Source organism: Odontesthes bonariensis, chromosome 2 (genome assembly GCF_027942865.1).
Source record: "Odontesthes bonariensis isolate fOdoBon6 chromosome 2, fOdoBon6.hap1, whole genome shotgun sequence".
In the NCBI taxonomy this organism is placed as follows: Eukaryota; Metazoa; Chordata; class Actinopteri; order Atheriniformes; family Atherinopsidae; genus Odontesthes; species Odontesthes bonariensis.
In genome coordinates this window covers 7086454-7112168 of record NC_134507.1, presented here as the reverse complement: position 1 = coordinate 7112168, position 25715 = coordinate 7086454, and the positions used below count along the sequence as shown (strand labels likewise).

Genomic DNA, 25715 nt, shown 5'->3' with positions numbered 1-25715 from the left:
ATGTTCCACGTTCGTCCGAGGAAGAGGTCGAGGCCAGAGGAAGCCAGCGTTTCTGGGCACCAACAGGCAAAGTTTGTGGACGTCAGAATGTTCCTGGTGGAGAGGAAGATGGGCAGCAGCAGGAGAAGATTTCTGACCCAGCTGGCCAGGTCAAAGGGCTTCATTGTGGAAGACATCCTCAGGTTGGAGAAAGCTTGGCATTTTTTTGTTGTATCATCTTGAAGCTTCTTTTCTGAATGTGACACACAACACAGAGCGCAGGTGGATGCAGGAATATTTTCTTGTATTTGACTTTTGTTCTATGTCTAGTTAGACTTATTTATAGAATTCATAGTCTTTGGAAGTAGATAAGTTGTGATGCAATGAATGTTTATGGGCAGTAGTATAGATCCCCTATCTGTGCACAGCTTGAAAAAACATGCACAAGTGTTTCAGAAGGATTCTGAAAAGACAAACTCTCGTAACTGGTGTTGGTTTCTTCTGTTTTCTCATCAACTCCCACCTCTTTTTAGAAGTTAGGGTTCAATGAGCTGATTATAGCTACTATTGTCTCACGAATAGCTAATCAAGAAAGGTTGGGGCATCCATCGTGCCTCTGTTTCACCTTGGTGAATTTGCCCAGAGCCATAAAGCTCCCACATAAAAACGTTTAACGAAGAGGGGAAAAAAAGTGGATTAAACCAACTGCGCCTGCTGGCAGTGAGAAAACTACAAGCGGTGGAAGAAAGGTAACAAAGCAAAGTTTTCTTTTTCATGACTCTGGCCAAAGTTTTTTTGTCAGAAAGAAGTTTTCCAGAGTCTGCTACTCACAGTGATGATTATGGGAGCAACCGATTCCATGTTTTTCCATCTCTGAATTCATGTTTATTTTCAACTGTGAGCACAGCAGAAACCCCTTGATTGGCATCAGCCGCATTTCGGAGTCGGTTCCCTTTAAGGCCAGTGATCCTCTTGATACAACCTTCTCTTTCTTAAATGTGAATTTCTTTTCAGGGCCCGGACGCTTACACTCAGATTTTAAGCTTCTCCGGTGAGCAGTTATGTGTGTGTGTGTGCAAGAAAGAAAGTGTTTGAATTCAATTCTTAGCTTGCCTGCCAGCCGTGTGCCAGCTTGGCCATGGCAGCATTCCCAGAAACACAGCTTGAGCGCTCCTACGGTTACACTTGGCTTGATACAATTGTTTGAAACCAACGACAGGAAGTAGAGCGTGCCTGCCTCAAACTGACATTAATTCAGCAAGCCGACAAAACTGACATCAGCTGCAGTCTGATAGCAACACCTCCCGTATCTAGTCTCACACAAGTTATAGGCAGGCTGCCTCCAGCATATGGTCAGAAACACTGCGCACGCTCCTCTGTGCATAAAGGAATGTGCATCTGCACACACACGCACACACGCACGCACACACACACACACGCACGCGGACACACACACACACACACACACACACACACACACACACACGTGCCCCCTGGCCTGAATTTCAAGTCTGATGCACATGAACATGGATCCAAATATCGACATGTTTTTTCCTTGTTGACTGATGAGCTGCGTTAAATGCTGTTTCACAAATGGCAAGAAGCCACACGTCATAGCGCCCTGATGTAATGACACTCTAAGTTTATGTTACAGCCTCCAGTTCCGATTATCTCAACGCTTTTTCTTCTCGGTTTTTGCCATCAGCTTGGCTCGGATTACAGTTCTAAATGTATCTATAAAGCTGCGTGTTTGGGTGAATAAATACGCAACTTGGGTGGTTTTCCTCAAAATGAGGTGTGACCACGAGATGTTTTGCTTCGTTATTTTATACTTTATGCACAGTATATTACAAATTTACATCTTTTAAGTTGATGCTTGGATTTTAGGAATGTTGTCCTAATGTTCACATTCGACAAAAAATTCACTTTTTTTGGTAAAAATTCCTAAAAAGGAAGTCTTAAATGTAGGTTCAGTAGTATTTTGGTATGTTGATCTATGTAAATGCAATTGTTTTTAATGCTGGACAGGAACATTGAATTTAAAGCTGCCACTGTTTGAGCTCTGTCAGTTGACAGTCCGTGATGATGAACGCAAAGCGTCCAGTTTTTGGTGTTTTACAGTCGAGTTGAAACGATGTGCATCTTCTGGAATCCCATTAATTCACAGGTTGCTCCTTTAACTCCTTTTATTCAGGAGACTAGGAGCACAATGTTAAGCACGTTATATAGAGGAAATTGCTCTTTACATTCAGAAAAAAACATAGCCAGTTCTTTATTTGAGACATTTTTGTGTTACATCGGGAACAGACTTCATTGTGTCAGCAAAGTGAAACTGAGAATTTTTTCTATTGCTCACTGTCCTGTCTTTGAGGATGTAGAGCAACATGTTTTTATTTTTAGCAGGATGACTGTGACTATCTAATCGGTGTAAGTGTCTTTGTGACTCATGAATAGAATAGAAGTACTTTATTCATCCCAAACTGGGAAATGTCTTTGCAGTAGCAGCATTTACACCCCCGAGACAATGAATTAAACGTAGAAAGCACAAAGCACCTACTATTAAGTAGTAGTATAAATAAAAGTATAAAATTCAACCTTTAAAATAGTAATTACAAAATAAGATTCAAGTAAAAAATATGGTACATATATACAACAAAATGTCCAGTTGTGCAGTATTAAAGTGTACCAAGAGCAATTATTGAACAGATGTACAAATAGCAGTATGTTTAACATATGTGTAAACATACATCTACAGTTCATATAGAGAAATAATGACCAATGCTTTGAATCTTTATTATACAGGGTGATGGCATGTGGTTGGATGGCGTGTGGCAGGAAGGATTTTCTGTATCCGTCCCTAGACCCGCCAGAAAAACGCGGGCATAAATCCTTGATCTTGCGGGCTAAAATCCTGGATTTTGCGATTAAATATGCGGGTTTTTTAATGATTTTATGCTGTGAAATTGTGAGAAGTTGCGGAACTTGTGAATTATGCAAAAAGTTGTGAATTATGCAAAGTTGCAAAATATACTGCTACTGAATGAAAAAGAGTAATTTTAAAGACCTCCTATGATAAACAAGCATACTGGAACCAAGTTACTTCACAGAAGGTTTTTTATTTTTATTTTAACAATAGTAGTTTCACAATACACACACACACACACACACACACACACACACACACACACACACACACACACACACACACACTTCTCAGTCTCATTCTGTTTCATTTATTCTTTATTTGGCCAATTTCAAGCTTGTACGCTACTCACCTCGTTTCTGGTCGCCCTCGCAATGGTTTTGGAGGTTGATGCCTCGGTGAACGTCAGCTGTCTGGCTTCGGGTTTCCTTTCCGCAGCTGCAGAAAGCATTTTCAAATGTTTCGTGCTGGTAAAGTGGCACCGACGATTTTCTTTTATGCTCCAACACACAGTTGCACGGGGTGCAGAATAGTTTCCCCCCGCTTTTGTGCAAGACATCGGGGTACTGGTTTGCCCGGTCTTTGGCAGTAATGTGCGTCGGTAGGTGAGATCGATTAGCTTTTTTCATTTTGTCTCTCGTTAATTTTCGACATTTTTTTCTCTTTCCAACTTTATGCAGAAAAGTGCGGAGATTGTGAAATCAAGCGAGTCCTGCATATTTTGCATATTTTGCGTGGAAAATGTGATTATTGCGGTGAATATGCGGCTTTTTTGAAAAATATTGACCCCCGCATAAATCAGCGGTATTTAGCTGATTTTGCAATGAAATCAGCGATCGCAAAATCACGTTTTTCTGGAGGGCCTACCTTCTACAGCCGAGCTGAAGCAGCCTGTGTGAGAAGGTGCTCTAGCTGTTTTTTTAGTCCCAACAAAATTCTGATAGTGCCGCTCAAAAAGAGAATTGTCTGTGAATGCTAAAACATCTATGATAAACATCTCCTGACGAATATTTATTTCTCTGTGCAATAATGCTGCACCTTCATCCACGGGATCGTTGTCAAAAGAACATGTTCGTGGAAAAAGTCGCCTCCTACTGTGCCTAATGGACTTCTAGAAGTAGAAGAACTCGCTCTGCTGACTGAATGAATGAGGAAATCAAATGTCGTGTGTGGCTGAGAGAGGGCGGAGACGGAGAGAAACTCGAGGTTTCTTCAGTAAAAGCTGGTTAGGTTCATAAAGTCTGTTACTACGGTAACTGACTGAGAGCTTAAAGGGGAACTCCGGGGCATTTGAAGCGTGTTTCCATTGCTAGAGGTTGTCAAATACTGCTAGTAGGACACAGAGAGGTCCAGATCTGTGCTCCCTGTGTGAAGATCGCTCTGTCCGCACAGCATGTCATGCGAGGCTAATACGTGGTGGCTAAGGGGCAAGCGCTAACCCTTCCACGTAAAACAACAACTTGCACACTGCAGAAACGTCACACCACTTTATAACCCATCCGACAATAAAGTCACAAGCCTTACCATCAAAACCATATGCATGGTTCTCACATTACTGGCATGGGGACGTTACAAAACAAATTTATAAACAGCATGTAACTCACCGGCTGGTTGTACGCTCGCGCATGTGAAAGCCCAAAAGAGTCGATGGAGGATAATCCCATATACAAAACAATTATATTCTCTAGAAAAACTGCGTTCAAGTATTTAAAACATTACAACAATACATGCCCAGTAATATTCTTGTAATGTTTTAAATACTTGAACGCAGTTTTTCTAGAGAAGATAATTGTTTTGTATATGAGATTATCGTCCATCGACTCTTTTGGGCTTTCACATGCGCGAGCCTACAACTAACCGGTGAGTTACATGCTGTTTATAAAGTTGTTTTGTAACGTCCCCATGCCAGTAATGTAAGAACCATGCATATGGTTTTGATGGTAAGGCTTGTGACTTTATTGTCGGATGGGTTATAAAGTGGTGTGACGTTTCTGCTGTGTGCAAGTTGTTGTTTTACGTGGAAGGGTTAGCGCTTGCCCCTTAGCCACCACGTATTAGCCTCGCATGACATGCTGTGCGGACAGAGCGATCTTCACACAGGGAGCACAGATCTGCACCTCTCTGTGTCCTACTAGCAGTATTTGACAACCTTTAGCAATGGAAACACGCTTCAAATGCCCCGGAGTTCCCCTTTAAGTTACCTGTCTTTGTGAAACAGGCTAGAGTTACCCCTCTTTCTCTGGTTTGAGTTAGCTCCCTTTGTGAAACGGAAGACTCAAGAGTTTCCCTCATTTCAGGGTTAATAAACTCAGAGTTTTCACAAAACCTGCTTTGTGAAACGGACCTCTGGTCATGCTGACATTCAGCCTTAGGTGATTCTGTTCAGACCACTCCACAAAGTTGTCCACCAGTGTCCTGTACTCCCCCTCCTCTCCCTCTCTTATACACCCGACAACAGCTGAGTCATCAGAAAACTTCTGTAGGTGACAGTACTGGAAATCATTGGTGTACAAGGTGAAGAGAAAGGGAGAAAGGGAGAAAGCACAGTTCCCTGCGGAGCTCCTATGTCACTGACCACCACATCATGTGCAAGCATAGATGCTTCATCACAAATAAGGTCATCTGTTTTATAGTTAATAGATAAGTTCAGAGAATATGGGACCTCTAATGGTCAAGAGAACAACTGTGCGTGATGGGTAAAAACTGGTCCATGATGGTACAGTCACAATAGGAAAAAAGAATGTTTTTTTTTTTTACCTTAATAGCCCTTAGCTGCTCATCCATGGGCTTGTGCCTTAAATGCAAGAAATGTGAATGGACCCCCAAAAATGGGGGGTCCATTCATTAATACATAAATAAATTAATGATTATTTTTCATGTTTTTTTGGAATGATTTTAATTGTCTTCTTGTGATTTTATGTAGCTGTAAAGCACTTTGAGTCGCCTTGTGTACGAATTGTGCTCTACAAATAAATGGGACACATACTGCACAAGCAACTCATTTACGTTGTTCTGGGCCTGTCTTGGATTTAACCGCACACCAAAAGCTAGCAACACAGATCTGTGTTAGTAAAGAAAGATATTAATTAGTGGTGGGCCGTTATCGGCGTTAACGTGCTGCGACAATTTGAGAGTCTTATCGGGCGATATAAAAAATATCGCCGTTAATCTATTCTCAAAGTTGGGTTGGGAACTGGGTCAAAATAGGTAGCCTAAGCAAACTGTGATGACTTGTACCTTGCTATTTTAGCTCGGGTGTGGGCTGATGTACTTTGTCTGCCGTTAGGTGTGATGAAAACAGAAGAACGCCACTTTGCAGAAGCCTGTGCTAGGCAGTTTATGGAGGTCGCTAATCTGTGGGGGATAGTTGACAAAATCTGCTCTGTAGGAACAGACAGCGCTCCTAATATGGTGGCCGCAGGGAGGATACTGCGCGTGTGGCGCAACAGAGACGCACTGCACACAATGCAACAGCAGCACCACCTGGCCCTCCCAACAAGTGCTGAATATGAGAAGTTGGCGAAGCTAGAGAAACTGCTGGAGCCATGCATGTGAATAAGCTGGTCTGCCTGCTGCGTGTACACCAAGAGCGACCTCGCTGGAGAAGCTTCGCTTGAGAATTTGCTTTGGTAGCTTTGGTAGCTCGTGACGTCACATTTAGAATGTTCAATTCTTAAAGGCACCGCGGCAGTGCAGCACCCCCGCGGAAAAAAACATGAGGAAAGTGAGGGCAGGGACACGAATAGGGCTCGGGCACACGCGTTGCATTCTGGGATATTGTCGCCATATTGGAGGCACAATCTCGTAAACAAACCCTGAGGCAAGACGGAGATCAAGGACCAAACAGTGAGAGAAAAGTGAGAGAAAAGCATGTTAAAATCGAAGAAAGGATGTGGGATATACCGGGATACATTACAGAAGGAAGCCAGAGATCGGTACATACAGAAGATTGGCGTTTTAAACGGACTGGACCCTTATGAAATACCGAGCAAGGAATGGATTGTCGACGAAGATTTACTGCCTAAGTTCACCCTTTCGGACATAATTGCGTATATAGTATGTGGTGTCAGTGCTTATACTTTGCAACAGTTTCAATTATAATGACACTTTACACTTTTGTCATGTTACTCTACTTGTAAATAAAAAATGAAACACACACACTTGGCTGTATCTCAAAGCATATTTATTTCCGACGACTTCAACTTTGCACAACACTCCTGCTCATGGTGGTCAGAGTACAACATACAGACACAATCTTGTCAAAGAATGTTTTGTCTTCACCTTCGCATGGCAGAACTATGTTGATAGGTACTTTTGCTGATAAAAAGGTGTATTGTTTCTGACAGTTCCAATCGCCCTTTCCATGTGAATTTGGAGATGGGCAATTTTCCTTGTATTTTCCACATTAAATTAAGATTAAGATCAGATTTATTGTCATGTATACATGCATACACACGAAATGTGTCCTCCGCTTTTAACCCATTGAGACATCCCTTGCTTCCAACTGACAGTGTCCTCTTGTGAAGGCGGGGATCTTTACCTCAGCACACAAAAGTCTGTAACTTACCAGAATGAAAATGCAGAGAACACACTCTCATCGACACCGGGATTGAGTGGAAAGTTATGCTTGGTCGTCTTACAGCAGCGATCCATGCTAGTCAACGACGCTTTGTTATCTCGGACACTTGGTCTCCGTGGGTGCGCCTCCAAGCAGGAAACCGGTAAAAAGATAAACCATTTACGATTCCCCCCCCATTCCTGTCACGGCTTACGCTATTGCACCCCACGACACAGCAACGTGCGACCATAGTGGCAAAGACAATAAGTAAAACAGATAAACCAACGAAGAAAGTTCCGAGACCAGGCGGGAGTACGTCTGCGCGCAGTGGAAAACAATGTAAACAAAACAGTTCTGAGCCTCCAGTATGGCCGCCGCTCACGTAGTGACGTCACGTGCCCGAGCCCTATAAACGTGTTGTTATTTACAATTTGTTATACAAGATATACATCACGTTACAAATGATGTAAAACTACATTAGGTACACCTGAGAAGAGCAGGAATAGCAGAGGCAGCTGTGAAAATAAACTAAATTCGAAATAAAATCCGAAATAAAACTTAATTGCAGTGAGAAAGGTATACGTGGGGTTACTACTAGAGATGCGCGGTTGGCGGTTGAATCCGCGGAGCCCGCGGATGAACCGCGGATCGGGCGGATGACACGCCGAAAAATCGTATTTTAATTAAATTCGGGCGGGTTGCGGTTGAAGCACTAAAAAAAACAACAAACAAACATAATTTTCCAAAGGTAACGAACGAAAACATACATTACAAACAGTATAAAACAAAACCACGTTTTAGATTTCCTGCGTAGGTCTTCTCGTTGCAAAGTTGAAGTCGTCGGAAATAAATATGCTTTGAGATACAGCCAAGTGTGTGTGTTTCATTATTTATTTACAAGTAGAGTAACATGACAAAAGTGTAAAGTGTCATTATAATTGAAACTGTTGCGAAGTATAAGCACTGACACCACATACTATATACGCAATTATGTCCGAAAGGGTGAACTTAGGCAGTAAATCTTCGTCGACAATCCATTCCTTGCTCGGTATTTCATAAGGGTCCAGTCCGTTTATAACGCCAATCTTCTGTATGTACCGATCTCTGGCTTCCTTCTGTAATGTATCCCGGTATATCCCACATCCTTTCTTCGATTTTAACATGCTTTTCTCTCACTTTTCTCTCACTGTTTGGTCCTTGATCTCCGTCTTGCCTCAGGGTTTGTTTACGAGATTGTGCCTCCAATATGGCGACCATATCCCAGAATGCAACGCGTGTGCCCGAGCCCTATTGCAACAGTCTCAGGATTAAACGACTTTTGTTTGGATAGGAACCAAAGTTTACACGTCTGTTTCCGCGAACCCCGCGGATTGTCGGACCCCTGAATGAGCCATTTTAATCTAGATTAATCTAGATTAATTTCAAGATTTCAGTGAGATTAATCTAGATTAAAAAAATTAATCTATGCCCACCACTAATATTAATACATACTGCAAATATAACTGAGGCACATGCAACTTTTAGCATTCATTTATGTAAGGGATGATTAATACCCAGCGAGGTGTCCATTATCAGAAATAAATGGACTTTGCGAGGGCATTATCCCGCTTATACCATGGTCACTTATGAAATAAATAAATATTCGATCAATCATTGATACTTTAATGTGTTTTAGAGTTAAAATGAGTGAGTTTTTTTTTTTTTTTTTTTTTTTTTTACAAAAGTCACAGCTGAGTGGGCTATTCAATATCTCCCGACCGGACAGACGCATAAAACAGTCGCTAAATGCCATTGAGAGTAGGGGCAGTGTAGCTTTCAAAGTTGATGCCCATGTCTTTGTCAGCCAGGAAGTCTCTTAGTGTTTTAATGCCGATGTCATGGTTTTCTTTGTGAGCATCTCGTCCTTGTCACTCTCTAATTTGTTCAATTCCTCTGGTGTCACCTCCTTGTGTCGCTTCTTCTTTTTCTTTTTCTTTTCATATTCTCTTCTCTCTTTTTCTTCTGCTGCACCCCCAGTCTTCAAAGTTATCAAATTCACCAAATAAGTTAAAAGAAATGATAAAATCACTCGTGTTTTTGTCTGTCTTGTCGTTGGGCCATCAGGCGATTTGACCGGAATTTCTTTCCTAAGTGTCCATTATCACTTTTTAACCTACACCCTCCAGCCAATCAGATGCTCAGAAAACTGGAAATACATAGAATTTCACAGCATTAGCACAGCTTGTAATGCATCGTCTTGTCAGTGTTGAGGATCTTTGATAGCTGAAATATGTTGATACTTAAGGCTATTGAGGTCAGCAGTTTTCTTCATTAGTTTAGAATGTATGTTCTTACAAAATTCTTACACATTTTGGCAAAATTCTGTCTTGATTTCTGATTCAGTAAGAAAGGCATTCTGGGTGACGACAGCTGATTTTGTTGGTAAAAGTGACTGTTGCTGAAACATCTATCAAGTGTTTGCTAATTAAGCTAGCACGATCTCTTTAGTTAATGCTAATAAAAAAAAACAATGTCATGATTATAAAGGAAAACTCTTTAAATTGGTTTTAATTGCATTTTACTGGGATACTGAAGCTGAAGAAAGAACTTCCAGGGGTGTTAGTGTCCTTACTTGATGATGTTTACAACAGACATACAGTGATAGCACACATGTCCGAAAATCCTTGTGTTTTATGGATGTAAAGATGCTAAATTAGATCATATCACAACCATGGTTAGCCAGTAATTTTCAAAATGTACAAACTATACTTCATATCACCTTTTTCAAAATCCCTCAAAATAATAAGGCAGTTCATGTTTTTTACCCCAACGCCTCATGACGCAGTATCCCGAACAATATAGCACAGATATAAGCGCACACCTAGGGTGCCATCTACCGACTGGTACCACTGTAATGAGTTAAATTTATCAGATATTTACAGATATTCAAAATGAAGATGTTAAAGCTGTTTGGTGCCCAGCTTTGAAAAAGACCAACAGCGAGAGAAGAGAGTAGCGCTGTTTGTGTAAGAAACTACATCCGCTAAATAGGCAGCTAAAGCTGACTGTTAGCTTACTTGTTGCTTTCTTTTCTACATCCTAATTTTTTAAAATTTTCTCTTTAAGTCTGTGTTGTTGTCCAAAAGATAGCAGTTTAAAGGAATTTGATAAAGTTTTTGTTTTTAAACCCATTATATATCATTTAGTTGTTAATCCAGTTAATAACTAATGTCTGTGCAGTGAAAAGGAGATGTGTTTGTTTTGTTTAAAAGGTCTTTTGAGTGTTCGCGGCCTTTATTCGACAGTAGGCAAACAGACATGCAGCAAAGAACTAGAACCTGGGCCGGCTTTATTGAGGTACTACAACTTGTGTTCAGTGCCCACATTTATAGATGGAGTTTTAAAACACAAGAATCTATTTCCAAAAACTGAAAAGCCACATTATAACTTTCTGTAAATGAATTAATATGACCAAAAAAATCTGTACATAGGCTATATGAAGTGTTGCACATAAATGTGTTTTAATATTTCAGTGTTACAAAGTCGTAGAATCTATTCATATTACAACTGATATCGACAGTTTTCATCCATATGAATAGATTTAAGTCGAAATAAATCTCTTTCTAATGTACCGTGTAATGTTTTTAGTTATGTTAGACATTCCCTTCTTTCCACACTCTTGTTCTTCAATCACCTTTTTGAAGATCACTTATTGTTTTCGGTTTGTTGCATCTGTTTATTAGAGGTAGTCTTTCTATTAGTATACAATAAAAGTAGCTTTTGATTCTATGGGAAGTCAGTGATGACGTTTGCCGAGGGCTCCACGGCTTTGCCTGGCACTGAAACAGCATTTACTGCCGCCCAGAGCGCACTGATTCAACATGCTAAGAAACCCAGCGTTTGACTGCTTTGATTAGTCTACCGCTGTTAAATGGAGCATTTAACTAAAGGTCCACCAACTACCTCCTCTTGTTATTTATCTTTAATATGACATTTAGGTTGAGTGGGCACTGAAGCAGCTCTTAGTGAGTTAATTTAATAACAGTTTAATATGAGTCAATGTAAGCATTCATTTCTTTGCTATGATAAATATTTAACTACTTTACAATGATCTGTGAAGATGAGGGAGCAGCTGTGAAAGAGAAAACAGAGGAAACCCTGTCATGGAGTGCAATCTGTTCTGGACGTAGTCAGCCTTTGATCAGTCTGTCGGTTTTCATTTTTTGGAGGAAATAGCAGGGAAGCTGCTGACAGGGACCAGGGCCAAGAAACAACTCGAAAGAGTACTTCATATCCCAGCCAACTGACTTTAGCCTGTCCTTGTGTCTGAGCTTGGAGTTCCACGAATTCAGGGAAATACAATGTGGTGTTGGACTTAATTTCTCCCTCATTTGCACATCAATCTGCTCTTTCACATACTGTGCAGCCCCACGTAATGGCGAGAATTCAAATTTGAGGAGATGTATTACGTCTTGGTAAACTTGATCATGATTTTCCACGATCACTACTCTTGTGTAAACTCAACCCCTGATGGTCTTACATGGAAATCCACCTGTGAGCCCAATCTATTACTGTGCACACCAAGCATTTTAAGCATTGACAGAAAATAGTTGTGGCCTTTGGGTACCTCAGCCATGTGTGTTTGTTTGAAAAGCTTTTTGTCTATGCTTTTGTGCTGAAGAGGAATTTTTTTTTTAATACGTGGACCACCAACAAGAGGCCAGACCGGTACGTCGAGAAGACAGCGGATTAGTTTCGCCAGTGATTTGGCCAATTAGGGCTCAGCCTGAGCTCTGCTGGGACCTCCCATAAGGAGTCTTCTGACTGATTTACCCAGGCCAAGAGAGAGGAAGGAGGAGGAGCACAGTGGGGTTAATTATGCACGGCTGAGCGCCCTGATTGGGTATGGTACTTAGATGCCATACAGGGAGCAGGAGAGAGGAAGCCTTAATAAAAAGTCTGTTGAGAAAGTCTCTGCGGAGATGAATGAGGCACTGGTTGAATGATTTCAGCTATCAAAAAGCGAAGGGAGGCTCTGAGGGTCTGTGGTGATTGTTGTTTACCCAGTGCTGATCCCTGAACAGCACTGGTAAGGCTGTGATGCTGAGATCTGAGCTGCATTTCAAAAGCATCAGAGTGCAAACCTGCACTCTGCCGAGATGAACACGGGAATGCTCTCATTGTTAAATCGAGCAGAGAAGGATCACTCATACAGTTCATGGCATACCAGCAACCTTGCTAATTGACAATAGTCATTGTTACTTTATTACATAGCCACTCATGGGTGACAGCTGTTAAACTTCCCCTCCACTTAAAAGAAAGTTTTTCACTTTTATGCAGATAATATGTTTTATGTGTGAGAAGACATGTGCAAAATCAGCTATCAATGCTTTGAATGGGAATTTATGCTTTGACTATGAAAAGCACCACCGACAGTCTCAGAAAGGCGAGGTCACACAGCCCACATGTTTAAAGGGATAGTTCGCCTCTTTTGACATGAAGCTGTATGACATCCCATACTAGCAATATCATTTAGTAACATTGACTTACCCCCTACTGTGTACTGTGAGCCGAGTTCCAGCCTCGTTTTGGCATTGACGAAGGTAGTCCGGCTTGTTGGCTGGGGTTTAAAAAAGAAAGCGTTTTGCTTCACAAAACAATATGCGTTCAAGAGAGTAATACATTTGCATCACAAAATCGTTCATCCAGAAAAAGTCAGACCTCACAATCGTTTGGCACTATTTTCTCTCCCTTCGTATCACTGCGTGCTGCCGCCTGCCGACAGCCGCGCCTGTTACTGTGTTTACTGCTCGGAAGCACGGTCAGATATTTAGAGGAACCCAATCCTGACTACTTTTGGGCTGAGCTTGTGCAGCCGGTTTGCATGTTGCGAGGAAAAGATGAAATGAGAAACGAGGAAAACCTCTATAGAGAAGTTAGCTGTGGGCAAATGACAGCTAGCGGCTGCATCCCAGGCCGAGTCAGTTGCTACCTGCCAGGACTCTGACTGGGCCAAGCGAGCGACTGCTAGACGCTAGCTACTGCTTGTCATTAGCGCCTGCTAGCCCCTGGCAGATGTCACCTTTGTAGCCTAGCTTGCGCAAGCTTGTTATTTTACGTGGGCATGTTCTTGATCCCAATTCCATGAATGTTATGGAATCAAGCAACAGGTTGATTTGAGACAGCAAGAGTTTTATTTTTCATATCACACCAAAATAAATGATTTTCCAGCCCCCTCAGGTAAACACAAAATGTGTTGGATACACAAAGCACACTTCCTACTTAAATGCATGACTTTAAAAGACATGCTGGGTGGCATAAAATAGAGACTTTGTGTCTATCAAGACAAATACGAATATTTTTATTTCGTACTATTTCTACTCACTATTTCTCATATTTACCTGAGATTGGGCTGGAATGTATTTGCATAAATATATTACCATCACGTCAGATAGACACACGAAGGCAAAATTAAGTACTTATCATGATTAATTATGACTAATTGCAGTTACAAATTGAAGTGCTTGACAGCAACCTTCTTAAATGGGAAAGCTTGGCTTCTAACAGCACATTCGTATTCAGAATATCTGCATAAAAAAGAAATAAAGCATTTACTTGGGTGAAATAGAAACATAGGACAAAATTAAATTAATTTCAGATTAGTTATGAGTCAGGCAGGTTGCTGAGATTACAAATTCGCATGACTGCACCAGTGTTTTCATATACATTTTTTACAAGAACATGTCAATCTCTGAAAAGGTTCACTCAGCTCTCTGTTTATCAAGTAGAAATAGGCTCTACCTTCCTCCTCAAGCTTTGACTGAGGCGAACACAACCCATAAAATGACTCCTGAGTGAAATGACAGCTTTTTTCTCTCCCTCCACAGCGATGCAGTCACTCACGTGGTGTCTGAGGACAGCCGGGCTTCATCCCTCTGGACGTGGCTAAAGGGTAGCGTTCTGAGGAATCTGTCCATGATACATGTGTTGGACATCAGCTGGTTCACTGAAAGCATGAGGGAAGGCAGACCTGTTACTGTGGAGACCAGACACCTCATTCAGGTTTGTGCGCGTCTCAAACAAAGACGAATTATCAAGACAGATAAAGGTTAGCGCTAAATGGCTCTAACCAACCAAATGGAAATTGATGATTAAAGGAAACGCGATCATTCAATGTTTCTTTTTTGACAGAAAACGAACATTGTAAAGCTATATATTGCATTTTCTGCATCTATGTGTTTCTTTCTCCCTCTGCAAACATATAATGACAACTCTGATAGGGAGCTCTTACAAGGAGGGCATGTCTCACTCTCTTTGCCTCTGCTCATATTCCCACACTTCACCTCACAGATAGCAAAAAAAGAAAAAAAAAACATTTTCCATACTGCGTGGGAGTGTCAAATGAACCCATCAGCTGGATGTCAGGGCTCATAGCAGTCCACTAACAGAGACACACACATATTCTCGCAGAAGCACGCATATTTCCCCCTGTGAATGGCATGACGATAGCTTGGCAGCATATGCTCCGGAATGAAGAAATATGCTGTTTCCTTTGCCTTCCACAGCGAGGAGAGAAAAACGGTCACGTTTAACCAGTTGGCCAGACCACATCTATTTTTCTCTGAACTGCCTGCGCTGACAATTAAATCATCCGTGCCCCCCCCCGTGTGAAACAACCCCTTTTTGCCATTTGGTGACATTGTTTCCACAGGCCTGTGTACGAGTGGCACAGCAGTGGCACGCTTCGAGTTGGCTGCATCATTAGTGGACAAGGCTAATAATGCCATGCTGACATTTATTGACCCATCTCCCTAGGTAACCACATGCCTGCCCCTGTGCTTGGTTTGTGATTGAGCTCCTCTTGGAATCAGATGTGGAAATGGTGGCATTTATGCAGCGGCGCCTCCTCCGGATTGTTCTTTTATGAGTCATAAATCTGTTTAAGAAGCTCACACGCAGAGATAAAATGTCTCCCAAATAGCCCACTTCTTGGGCACATATGCCCGCCACTTTTCACGTTGGTTCGGAGCTGTTTTACAGTCATAAATATTCTGCAGGAAGTCGGGAGGAATTTCTTGAATTAATACTATTCAAATATACAATTTTTTTCCCCCCATTACTTTCCAACACGCAGAGAAGCTGTTCAGCCTGTTTAAGCTGAAATGCGGTGAGATGCAGGAATGCCCGATTCGAAAGGAATGAAAATCAATTTTTTGAACGTGCGTCTGCTTGAGGAGGCATGTGGGCTTTGTCTCAGGGGGGAGGTGCGTCGGTGCAGTGTCAGTGGAACCTCACTGACCTTTGCTTGCTCCGTGGCCTCAGAGGATTTCCACTCCTCTGCCTGTGCGAAGGGCATCAACATAAAGGGATGTACGAACCTGGAGTGTCTCTATGGTTTAAAAGAGAGCACATGAACGGGCAAGGTCTGGAAACGGTTACAGTACCCTTTCATTTCAGCATATGGCATGTGAGAAACAAAGCCCCAGCGTGCAGGCTGAACTCATTTGCTCATTTATGTCTAAGTCGTACAGCAAAGGTGGAGAGGACACAGGAGAGAAGGCCGAGAGGGGATATTCTTCCTCTGAGATCAGTCTCCGAGCTTCAGCCTCCACACAGTTATACAGCATGCCTGTATAATAATTGAGCCCAGATGGAGAAAACCAACCTCTGCATGTTGATGCACAGAAGTTTGTCTCCATGGACACACGATGCCATGTTGGATTAAACAAACTGCAGCTGAGGTGGAAAAGTGACAGCAAGCCCGCTGTTGTATTTCGAAGGAACGCATATAAGGATTTTTTTACTTTTGACTGGCAGGAAAATAGCGCCTTGAAATATATTCTGTATTTCTTAAAAAAAAAGAAAAATGGATTCCTCTTTACGGATCAGGAAAGTAAACAACGAAGAATGAATTTTTGAATCCCTCATTTGTTGATTCAGCCCAGCAGTGTGAGACGAGTAAGCCGGTTCCTCCTTCAGAATCTCCTCATCTTTCCCTTCTCCTCCCTACTCTGTGTCACGTTCCCACCAAATCCGTGGGTAATTTCACAGATACACTGCTACAGTTTTGTAATGTCTAATCGTCTGCGAGAATATTAATCTTACATTGTTAATCCTTTTGACACATATATCACAAATGGAGAACCGTTTCTTCATAGAATGAAAAGGCAATTCACAGGAGGCAAATTGGATGATGGCAAGCAGATTTGTAATGCCACGGGTTAGGTAGTGTAATGGATTTGGGTGCCACCAGTCTGTGAGATGAGTGTCATTAGCCTGTTGCCCTGGAGACTCGCAGCCATAAAAATAACTTCTCCAAGGCAAGTGGCTGGATTTTATGTAATTCAGTTTGAACTCTTGGCTCTGTGCTCATCAGGAATGGCTTTACACACAACAGTTTGGGCTCACATATAGATAGACATACATATATGGCTGGGTACTGTATGTACATAAAATCATTTAAAAAGAAAGGAAATCTTCTTCCAATTCAAAGTTCAAATATTTGGTCCATATCAGGTCTTTAAAGTCAGAGTAATGCTCAGAGAAACCGCACAACAGACTGCCAGAGCTGCGTCTCAGACTCTACGGGCCTCAAGTAACTGCAGAGCTCAATGAACGGAAGCAATGTTGTAAAGAAGAGTGAGATTAAATTCTTCCGCAACGACGTGAGAGGAAAACAATTACTTCAAGTTGTTGCCGGTAAAGGTGGTTGTCATAAACATGTCATATGTCGTGTGTTGTTGCTCTTTTTCAGAGTTGTTAAAAGAGAAGATGATTTCTTTTTATGTCCTGAGAGATAAAACCTCGGAATAGAAACGCATCCCTTTTTCTTCACACGTCTGTGTGTATTTATGGGAGTTTGTATGAGTCTTGTTTTTTTTTTTTTGTTTTTTTTTACACAGGACGCCTTGCCAGAAGTTACTTCATCTACTCCTGTGGTCAGAGTGTCTCAATACGCCTGCCAGAGACGAACAACCACAGAAAACCACAACAAGATTTTCACAGTAAGAAAGTTCTGCTCTCACCCCACTCTGGCCACATCCGTGTTCAGCTAGCAGATGCTGGCCCTCTTGCTTTGCTGTTCTGTTCTGCCCTAATTGGATAGCTGGCTTCCTACATTCACCAGAACCCTAACACTGCTCTCCCCAAAATACATTAACCTGGAAATTAGTAACATCTGCAGCTGCGGCTGTTTAGAGACGTAACAGCTGACATGTCCACGATCCGTGGTATGGGGGGCCGGCTTGGACGAGCCCTGAGGTGCTGCCGCGCTATGCCAAGAGGGGCGATGGACGTGACACTCCTCTCAAGCAATGATGGATCTGTCTCTCTGCCATCTGCTGGGCAGAGTGGAAGGGGAGCGGAGGGTAGTGTCGGCATCTGAGAGGGTGGGGGGGGGGCTCTCAGGTTCCCCGAGAGAATGGCAAAGCTGTTAATTGACTTTGGTGTTGATGAGCGTGAAAGAAAAAGAAAACGATGTTGTGCTGATTATCTTATCTTGGGTTATCTTAGCTGCTGGTGTCAAGCAACTGGTAAGAAAATAGGAACAAGTCAATGGCTGTGTTCGAAACCGCATACTTCTCCTACTACTCCTACTACTCATACAAACTTTTTGAGTTAGTATGTGAGTTTTAGTAAGCGAGAAGTTCCCGGATGCATACTAGATTCTCAATACTCAAACTACCCAAGATGCAACGTAACGTGACGTCGCCGATCGTCATTTCCTGTCAAAACGGCAGTTTCAAGCTAGCTACAACGAGGGTAGGTTCACTTCCTGTTTTCAAAACAAAAGCACCAATTGTATCGTAATGGCTTTCCCTATGATAAAAGGCAACGGGTATTTTATTTTGTGAAAATAACCGAAAGTGCGTTGCTCAATGCGGCTAGCTTCAGTAGCGCAGAATTCGTTTGAACAAAATTGTAAATAGCCGGTATTTTGTCAGATTTTCAACACGTTGGGGATCTAAACGACTACTTTCTCGCCTGAAAATGTTTTAAATGTTGCTAAAGTTTACAGAGTTTAGAGCTTAAGCGAAATCAGCTTCAGGCCGGCTGATTTCGGCTCAGGCAGGAGCGAAATGCATTGTGGGTAAACGCTCTGCATACTGTCTGATCGATGAGTATGCAGTATGCAGAATGGAAGTATGCAGTTTGCAAGTATGTAGTATGTAGTATGTAGTATGTAGTATGCGGTTTCGAACACAGCCAATGTGTTTCCAATTGCGTGAACAAAAGTCTAAGCCACCATTTCTGTTTTACAAAGCCAATTCCAAAAAATATGAATGCTTGATTCTGTCATGGAAAGCACCACATGTGCTCAGGAGCACTTCCAGAATTTCTTGTCTGTGAACACAGTTCACTGCGTCCTCCACGAATGCAAAAGAAGCCAAATGAGAACAGGAAAGCTGCCATCTTCTCTGGGCAGAAGCGAACTTAAAATGGACTCAGGAATAGTAGAAAACTGGTTTACAGTAAGATTCTTTTTGGAAATCCTGGAAACCACATCGTCAAACAAGTGAAAATGATTCACTTTCTGACAGCTGAAACAAATAACCCTAAAATAACAGGTAGGTTGCTCTGTGAAAATAGCATTTACCTAAAGGGGCATTAACACTATTTCTACATGAAGAAATGCATAGAATATGCCCCAAAAACACATTCTCTTCAAGTGGACTCTTCATGATGTGTTCTGCTATTATTTTACACCAAATATGAATTTTGAGGTACGAGATGAGTAATATATAACTGTGAACTGACAAGCAAACCTATGTGGGTTCCTGTGTAGGAGTGTGAGGAGCTGCTGATGGCTTTTTGTAAAAACCTATTAAGCGCAGCTTACAGGGGCCTGTGAGGCATCTGTTTTGTAATGAGCCTTTACTTCCCGGTGACATTAAACGTTCCTAATAGATGCACGCATGCAGTTGGATATTTGCCCACATATGCTTCCGAGCGTGTCGCTGAAACTCTCCCAGCAGCACACATGCACACACACGTGTTTGCCTACACGGATGGGCAGATACAGATGTGCACACCATCACGCCTCTCAGCTGGAGGATGCTGTTCGGTTTCTTATCCCTGCTTTTTTTTTCCACGGCATTAACTCCTTAATTAGCAACCCCGCTTAGTTTCTCTATCCCCGTGATTAGCTCATTATCTCCACATAAAGCTATACCGAGAGAGACTTTCTGATCAGAGCAAAGGGTTGTTCTATCTGCGGAGCTGAGAAGACCCCGAGTAAAACGCTTTACTTGGGGTAGAAAAAAAAAGCAATTACTTGAACTATCCATGTCAGCCCGAAATAGAAAATGTGTTGCATCGCCTTCTGACTGTAAACCAAGTCCCCGAGTAGAAAAGAGAAAAGAGCCAGCACACTAACAGACATGGCACATGATACTGTAGTGTGGCAGCTCTAATGAGCAGCAAGCAAAATTGATCCATAATGGTAAAGCAATCCTTTATGTGGGCCCTGCTTGTCTGCTTGATTGCAAGAGATCGTACTGATGTAATCCCTGCGAATGCACATCTGACGAAGAAGCTTTGAGGGAACCGGGAGTTCATCTGTCATATTGCCACAGAGGTGCACGGCGTATGTTTGCGTTTCTTTTTGATGTAGAGGCAGATTTAAGTGGCTGAGAATGATAACTTTCATTTCATTTCTCTCATTGCAACGACAAAACCTAACTGAACACCCAAAGTGATTCATTCAAACAAGACCTCATCGGATCGCGTGCATCGTCTGCTTATGAGAAGGGGAACTTAAGTTCAACGTTGTACGTTTGCAGTTATTTGCTGGCAGGGAGTTTTGCCTTCAAGTCGTGTTAGTCACATAAAAACCTAGCCAAATATGGATTACAGCTGTTCCTTTTGTGGATGTTGAGCTCGTTCTCACTCATTAGCGAGGATGATGCAGGCGGCATCACTGTGGTGTGAATGTCTACATACACATCTGAAGGCAGTAACTACAAAATATGTCATATCAATATGCAGCACACCCACACAACTAAACACCGCAAAATGAAAAACACTCTTTAAATGATAAATTGAATATATGGCAGGCTTTTTTTGGACCAAGCTCGAGAGAGGGAGGCGGTTTAGTTTGTATGTGGCACATTAACTACTGTCTTGCCTTCCCACTTGCCACTGTCACCTAGCAACCACAACAATATGAGCTTGTGTCCAAAAAAGAACAAAAAACAAAAATCTTAATATCTGACTGCCACCACGAGAGCTAAGTCCTATTTACAGTTATCTCAGATAATATATAAATCTACAGACAAATACGGAAGCTTCAGAGGCCGAGTCATGCTGATCCGCAGATAAGTAGCATGATTTTAGATTAAAAAAATAATTGATCCCAGAGCCCCCTTGAGGTTGTGTTTTATGTCTTTCTAACTTTGAAAGACTCTAAATTAGGAAGCAATTTTGTTGTATTTTGTTGTTGTTGGTTTTGAGATTAATCACCAGGAAGCAAACGCAGGTCAGAAAGTCAGTCTGGAATTTCTCAGCTGTGTCTAATCAACAACAAACAGAGGATCTGACTCATTGGTTAACATTTAGAGGACAGAAAACAGGAAATGTGAGCGTCTATTCTGCATTGCATTCAGTTTGTCTACACCGAGGTGATGCATTGCATCGCTGTCCAAGGTTCAGGGTAATTATTAGGGCTGAGCGATACACTAATCTCACGATACGATACGATACACGATATTCAGCCAACGATACGATTCGATACGATTCGATACGATTTGATACATTTACATAATTTTCTGGAAAAAAAAAAGGGACCATGTGATTTGACATGAATCGTTGCTGATTGGACTGGTGGTCCAACCTTTGAACCGGAAGGACAACACAGCCAGACAAACAGAAACAAACCTGAGAGCTATGCACTTTATACAACATTTTTATGAACTAATTTATCACTGTTTGGGAGAATGTGCCCCCTGGCATTGTATTGTATTACCTTAATTCTGTGTTTTCATTAATTGTAACGTCTGACTTTTCAATAAAGTTTGCTTTAAAAAAAATAAAATAAATAATAATAATAAATCAATACTCACAGATGAAAAATCGATACTTTATGGGGAAACGAAATATCGATATATATCACAGTATCGACAAAATTGCTCAGCCCTAGTAATTATCATTATTTATTGGTGTACTGTTGTTCATCTGTCTAACATCTGTCCCGCCAGACATGAATCACTATGTCAAGAAAAAAAACCCCACGGAGATATGAACACAACAAATCCCACCGAAGTTTGTGAAGAGCCCATGAAGCATGATTTATAAAGGTGTTTCCTTTTGACATATAAATGACTTCATAGGAACACGGCCCAGCTGCAATTGGTGAAGACGTCATTAAAGAAGTGATTTTACTCAGCCAAGGGTGTCATGGTGGAGCTATATGTGACCGTCATCCAGGAGACCTAAATTCCTGATGTTTTCTACCGTTTTTATCCCCTCAAACTTCACTGGTGCTCGCTCTTTATTCGGTTCACAAGGTCAGTCTTCATTTCGAGGCTTACCAGCTGATGAGTCCGACCTCGTCTGCAAAAGCGGTTCGGGCACTAAATAAACCAGCTTCAATGCAGTTTTTAAAAAGTGAAGCGTCCACTTGCACTTGAGCAATCCATGTTTTACCATGAGACCATAACGTATCAGCAGCACGGGAGAAACTGGCAGCTCTCAGTCTGGCTTCCAGTTTGTTCCAGTAGACTTTTACGATGCTGCAACGAAAACCTTCCTGCTGAGTAGCAGGGAAAGAGGCCGAGTCAAGTGACCATTATTAGCATAGTAGCCAATAGGCTAGTGCAGTAATACAGCCAACATAAGCAGAAGTTGTGTTTCAGTGATGGAGTGGTCAATAAGCTAAAGCATTTCCCCAGAACAAATGCTGAGGGAGCCGCTATTACCGGCAGTCTCTGTCTCTCAGAGGGCAGCTCTGTTCTTATTTGTTACTTTATCCCGATGAGGCCATTATGAAGCATTTTCACCAGCACTTCACTTCTTTCTAATGGTAATGCCTCAAAATGTCTTTGAAATTACCAGAGACATTCTACTTACTTGGCATTTTGCTGTCCTTAAAAGCTGAATGGATGTCTCTTTTTCTTCTCATTTTAACTGACTTGGCAGCCAGAAATAGACACACACACACACACACACACTCACACTTCTTAGGTCTGGGTTTCTGTGTATCTTGGCTTAAGTTTCCCACGCACAGGCATGTATCGAGTCTACACCCAACTGTACAAGCGTCGATAACTGCTATCTTCTCTCTTTAAAACAAGCTTCTGCCTTCCCCGCTCCTCATCCTCTACAACTGCTGCACTTTTTTTTTTCTGAATGAATATTGATCTGGCACATACTTTAACTGAGCTAAAGCCAATGAATCCCTAATAAGATTCAGTCTTTACTATGCAGCAGATCTCTAAAGTTTTTCACCCTTTTCCCATATTTCACCCACCCCGAGTGTTTTTAAAATCCATTTCAGTGGATACGGCTCGAAACTGGCCTGGAATATGAAGTAAGGTGGGACTTATGTCTAATATTCATTTTCTGTGAGTTCTCGGTCACTTTTGGCTAAATCATCAAATATCAAGCAAAAAGAAAAAGAAATAAATACATAAAAATAATAATTATTTTATCTTTAGTAGTATGATGACACTTTATCTTATTTTATCTTATTCAATTTTGTTGTATTTTATTGCTTTCACTGTTCTTTTATTGTTTTTATTTGTTTTTACTTATTCCTCTCTATTTATTATTTACTGTAAAGCCCTTTGGTACATCGTAATGATTGTTTGTAAAGGGCTGTATCAATAAAATACTTTTACATTTACATTTTTTGCTGCCATTAAATGTCAGAAAGGGTCAGAGGTATTTTCTTGATTTTAAGACACAACGCACTTAAGGTGGCGCTGATCTCTTGGAGCAGAAGGAGGGAGTCGGTGGGATATTGTGGTTTTCCGATCAGAAAGAGTGGATGAGCATCATCCCAGCAACAGCACCCCAGTGAGGTGTCAATCACACACTGGCAGCAAGCGGCCCTTCATTCCACAGCCATGCATTATTGATTTATTCATCCCTGCCTCGTCTTTATCCCTCTCTGCCTTTTTTTCACACTCTTATCATTCCTGCCTGCCCTTTTGCTATGTCTAACACCACCTCAGCCCGTGACTAGGAAATCTACACCGTATTTACACACACAAGTCAATCCAACACCCACTCTGTCTTTTGTTCTTCATCTGCGTAGCCTCGAGTCTACTGCCGTCATAATTCCACCACAAGCCTGACGTCCAGAAAGACGAAAATTGATGTTTATGTCTTGGCTGATTGATGTGCAGCCCGGCATGCCTTTTCTCTAATGGCAACACGGATGTAGAGTATATAAGCTCAGATACAATTGAGCAAACAGCCCGCAGTACAAGCCCTCCGGTGTATTGACCAAAGAAATGTCATGGACGAGCAGATGGGTGGAGGGGCCCTGACACACAGACTGATTCCTTCACCGTGTAGAGGTCACAGCTCAAAGGAAAGAGTTCTGTGAAAGTTCAAGCAGTGGATTTAAGTTAAAGTTAAAGATCTTCAAAGCTACTGCCACTTTCCCCATAAAAATTTACTTTGATGGTGTTTGTAGAGAATGGGTTAACTCACTTTTGTCATCATGTTGTAGGGATAAATATGATCCAGAATCACGACCACTACTCATTCCCTCCAAATGGGACGGATAGGTCCACCTCTGGGATGCTAACCACGTTAAAACTCTTCTCAGTGGGTTCTTTGACCTCCTTTCTTGGTTTCTTTTTGTGCATGCGGCGAGGCGGGCTGCTGTGCGAACATGACTCGCAGGCATGTCCGTAATATCCGGTGGTGGGGGGTAAATCGGCGTGCTATATCAAAGTCCCCACCTACCAAGTTACCCAGTACCAGCCTCAACTCCTCATCAATTACATGAATGCGTTTGCAGGGTGGATTATCCTGACTGGAGTGCTGACTCCAAACAGCTGCTTAACAACAAGGTAGTCGCCAGACTTGCGGCGTTCGTCCGTATGAGGTTTCAAAGAAGCATTTTTCCACAAGTGAGATGATTAAATATTGGGGCTGGGCAACGATTAAAATGTTAAATCGTAATTAATCACATGATTTGCCTGATTAATCACGATTAATCGCATTTGTACGCAAAAGCCAAAAATTAATCCAAAAGTAGTGTATAGCTTTTAGCATTTAGTTTTATTTTAAATGTGCTGCCATATGAATGAAAGTGCCATAACATTTGTTGTGCAAACACACTTTTAACATCAGCATCTTTCTGTAGTTTTTATGTAGAAGCCTCGCTCCACTGTCTGTTTCCTTGAATGACTTGCTGCTATCAGTTGTGTGTTTTGCCTTTAAGTGATATTTTAGACTGGAACTACTACGCTGAGAAGACAATTCAATTTGGCAGTGTTTACAGATGACTTTGGTTCTGTCGACTCCGCCGTCTGGAAGAACTTTAAAATGAAAATGGCCGAGTAAAAGTTCCGTACCCTTCTCCACGTTTGGTGGATCCGCCGATTACTTTCTTTTCCGGTTCCGCAGCAGACGGCAACAGACTTTTACAATAATAAAAAAAAACAGGGGTGGTCCGTGGCGTTGTGGGTTAAGCAGGCGCCCCATGTACAAGAGGCTATAGTTCTCGCTGCAGCTGGTTCGAGACCAGCATCGGACAGCCCAGTGCTTCATGTTGTTCCCCCTCTCTCTGACCCCTGGTTCCTGTCTCTCTGAACTTTCCTATCCATGAAAGGCACAAAAGCCCCCCCCCCCAAAAAAAACTGCATTAATGCGTGATAAAATATTTATCAGCGTTAAATAATTAGCGAGTTAACGCGCCCAGACCTAGTAAATATGACTGATGGGTTGTTTTCATTGATTCACTCATTTCAACTCATTCCACTATTGCTTTGGGTGATTCTCTGTGGAGTCTTTATCCTGCTGCACTTCTTCATGTAAAAGGGAAGCAGAGTTAGGGGACTTTGAGTATGTTCAGACTGCATTGCATTACAAGTAGAAAACCCTAAATACAGCAGTGTACCCGCCCAGGATGGATTGAGGACACGTTCAGATCCGGACAGAGGTGCTCTTGGTGGCTTGTGGTCTCATTCTTAAAACAGCCCGAAGGCAAATGTGTCTTAGGCCACATGAAAGGACCACTTACTAGTCGACATTACACCAAGCAAGAAGCAAAGTTTCTGCCAGAAAGTTAAAAAAAATACATCTATATTTTATATTTATATA

At 41.8% G+C, this 25715-nt stretch overlaps 1 protein-coding gene across 1 annotated transcript in view; it reads left to right on the top strand.

Moving 5' to 3' along the window:
- Positions 1-25715, top strand: part of dntt (deoxynucleotidyltransferase, terminal) — a 119283-nt gene continuing 93568 nt past the window's right edge. The window contains exons 1-3 of the mRNA XM_075482906.1: positions 1-182; positions 14327-14501; positions 17342-17443. Of these exons, the coding sequence (XP_075339021.1) occupies positions 1-182; positions 14327-14501; positions 17342-17443 (459 nt within the window). The remainder of the gene's footprint in view (positions 183-14326; positions 14502-17341; positions 17444-25715) is intronic.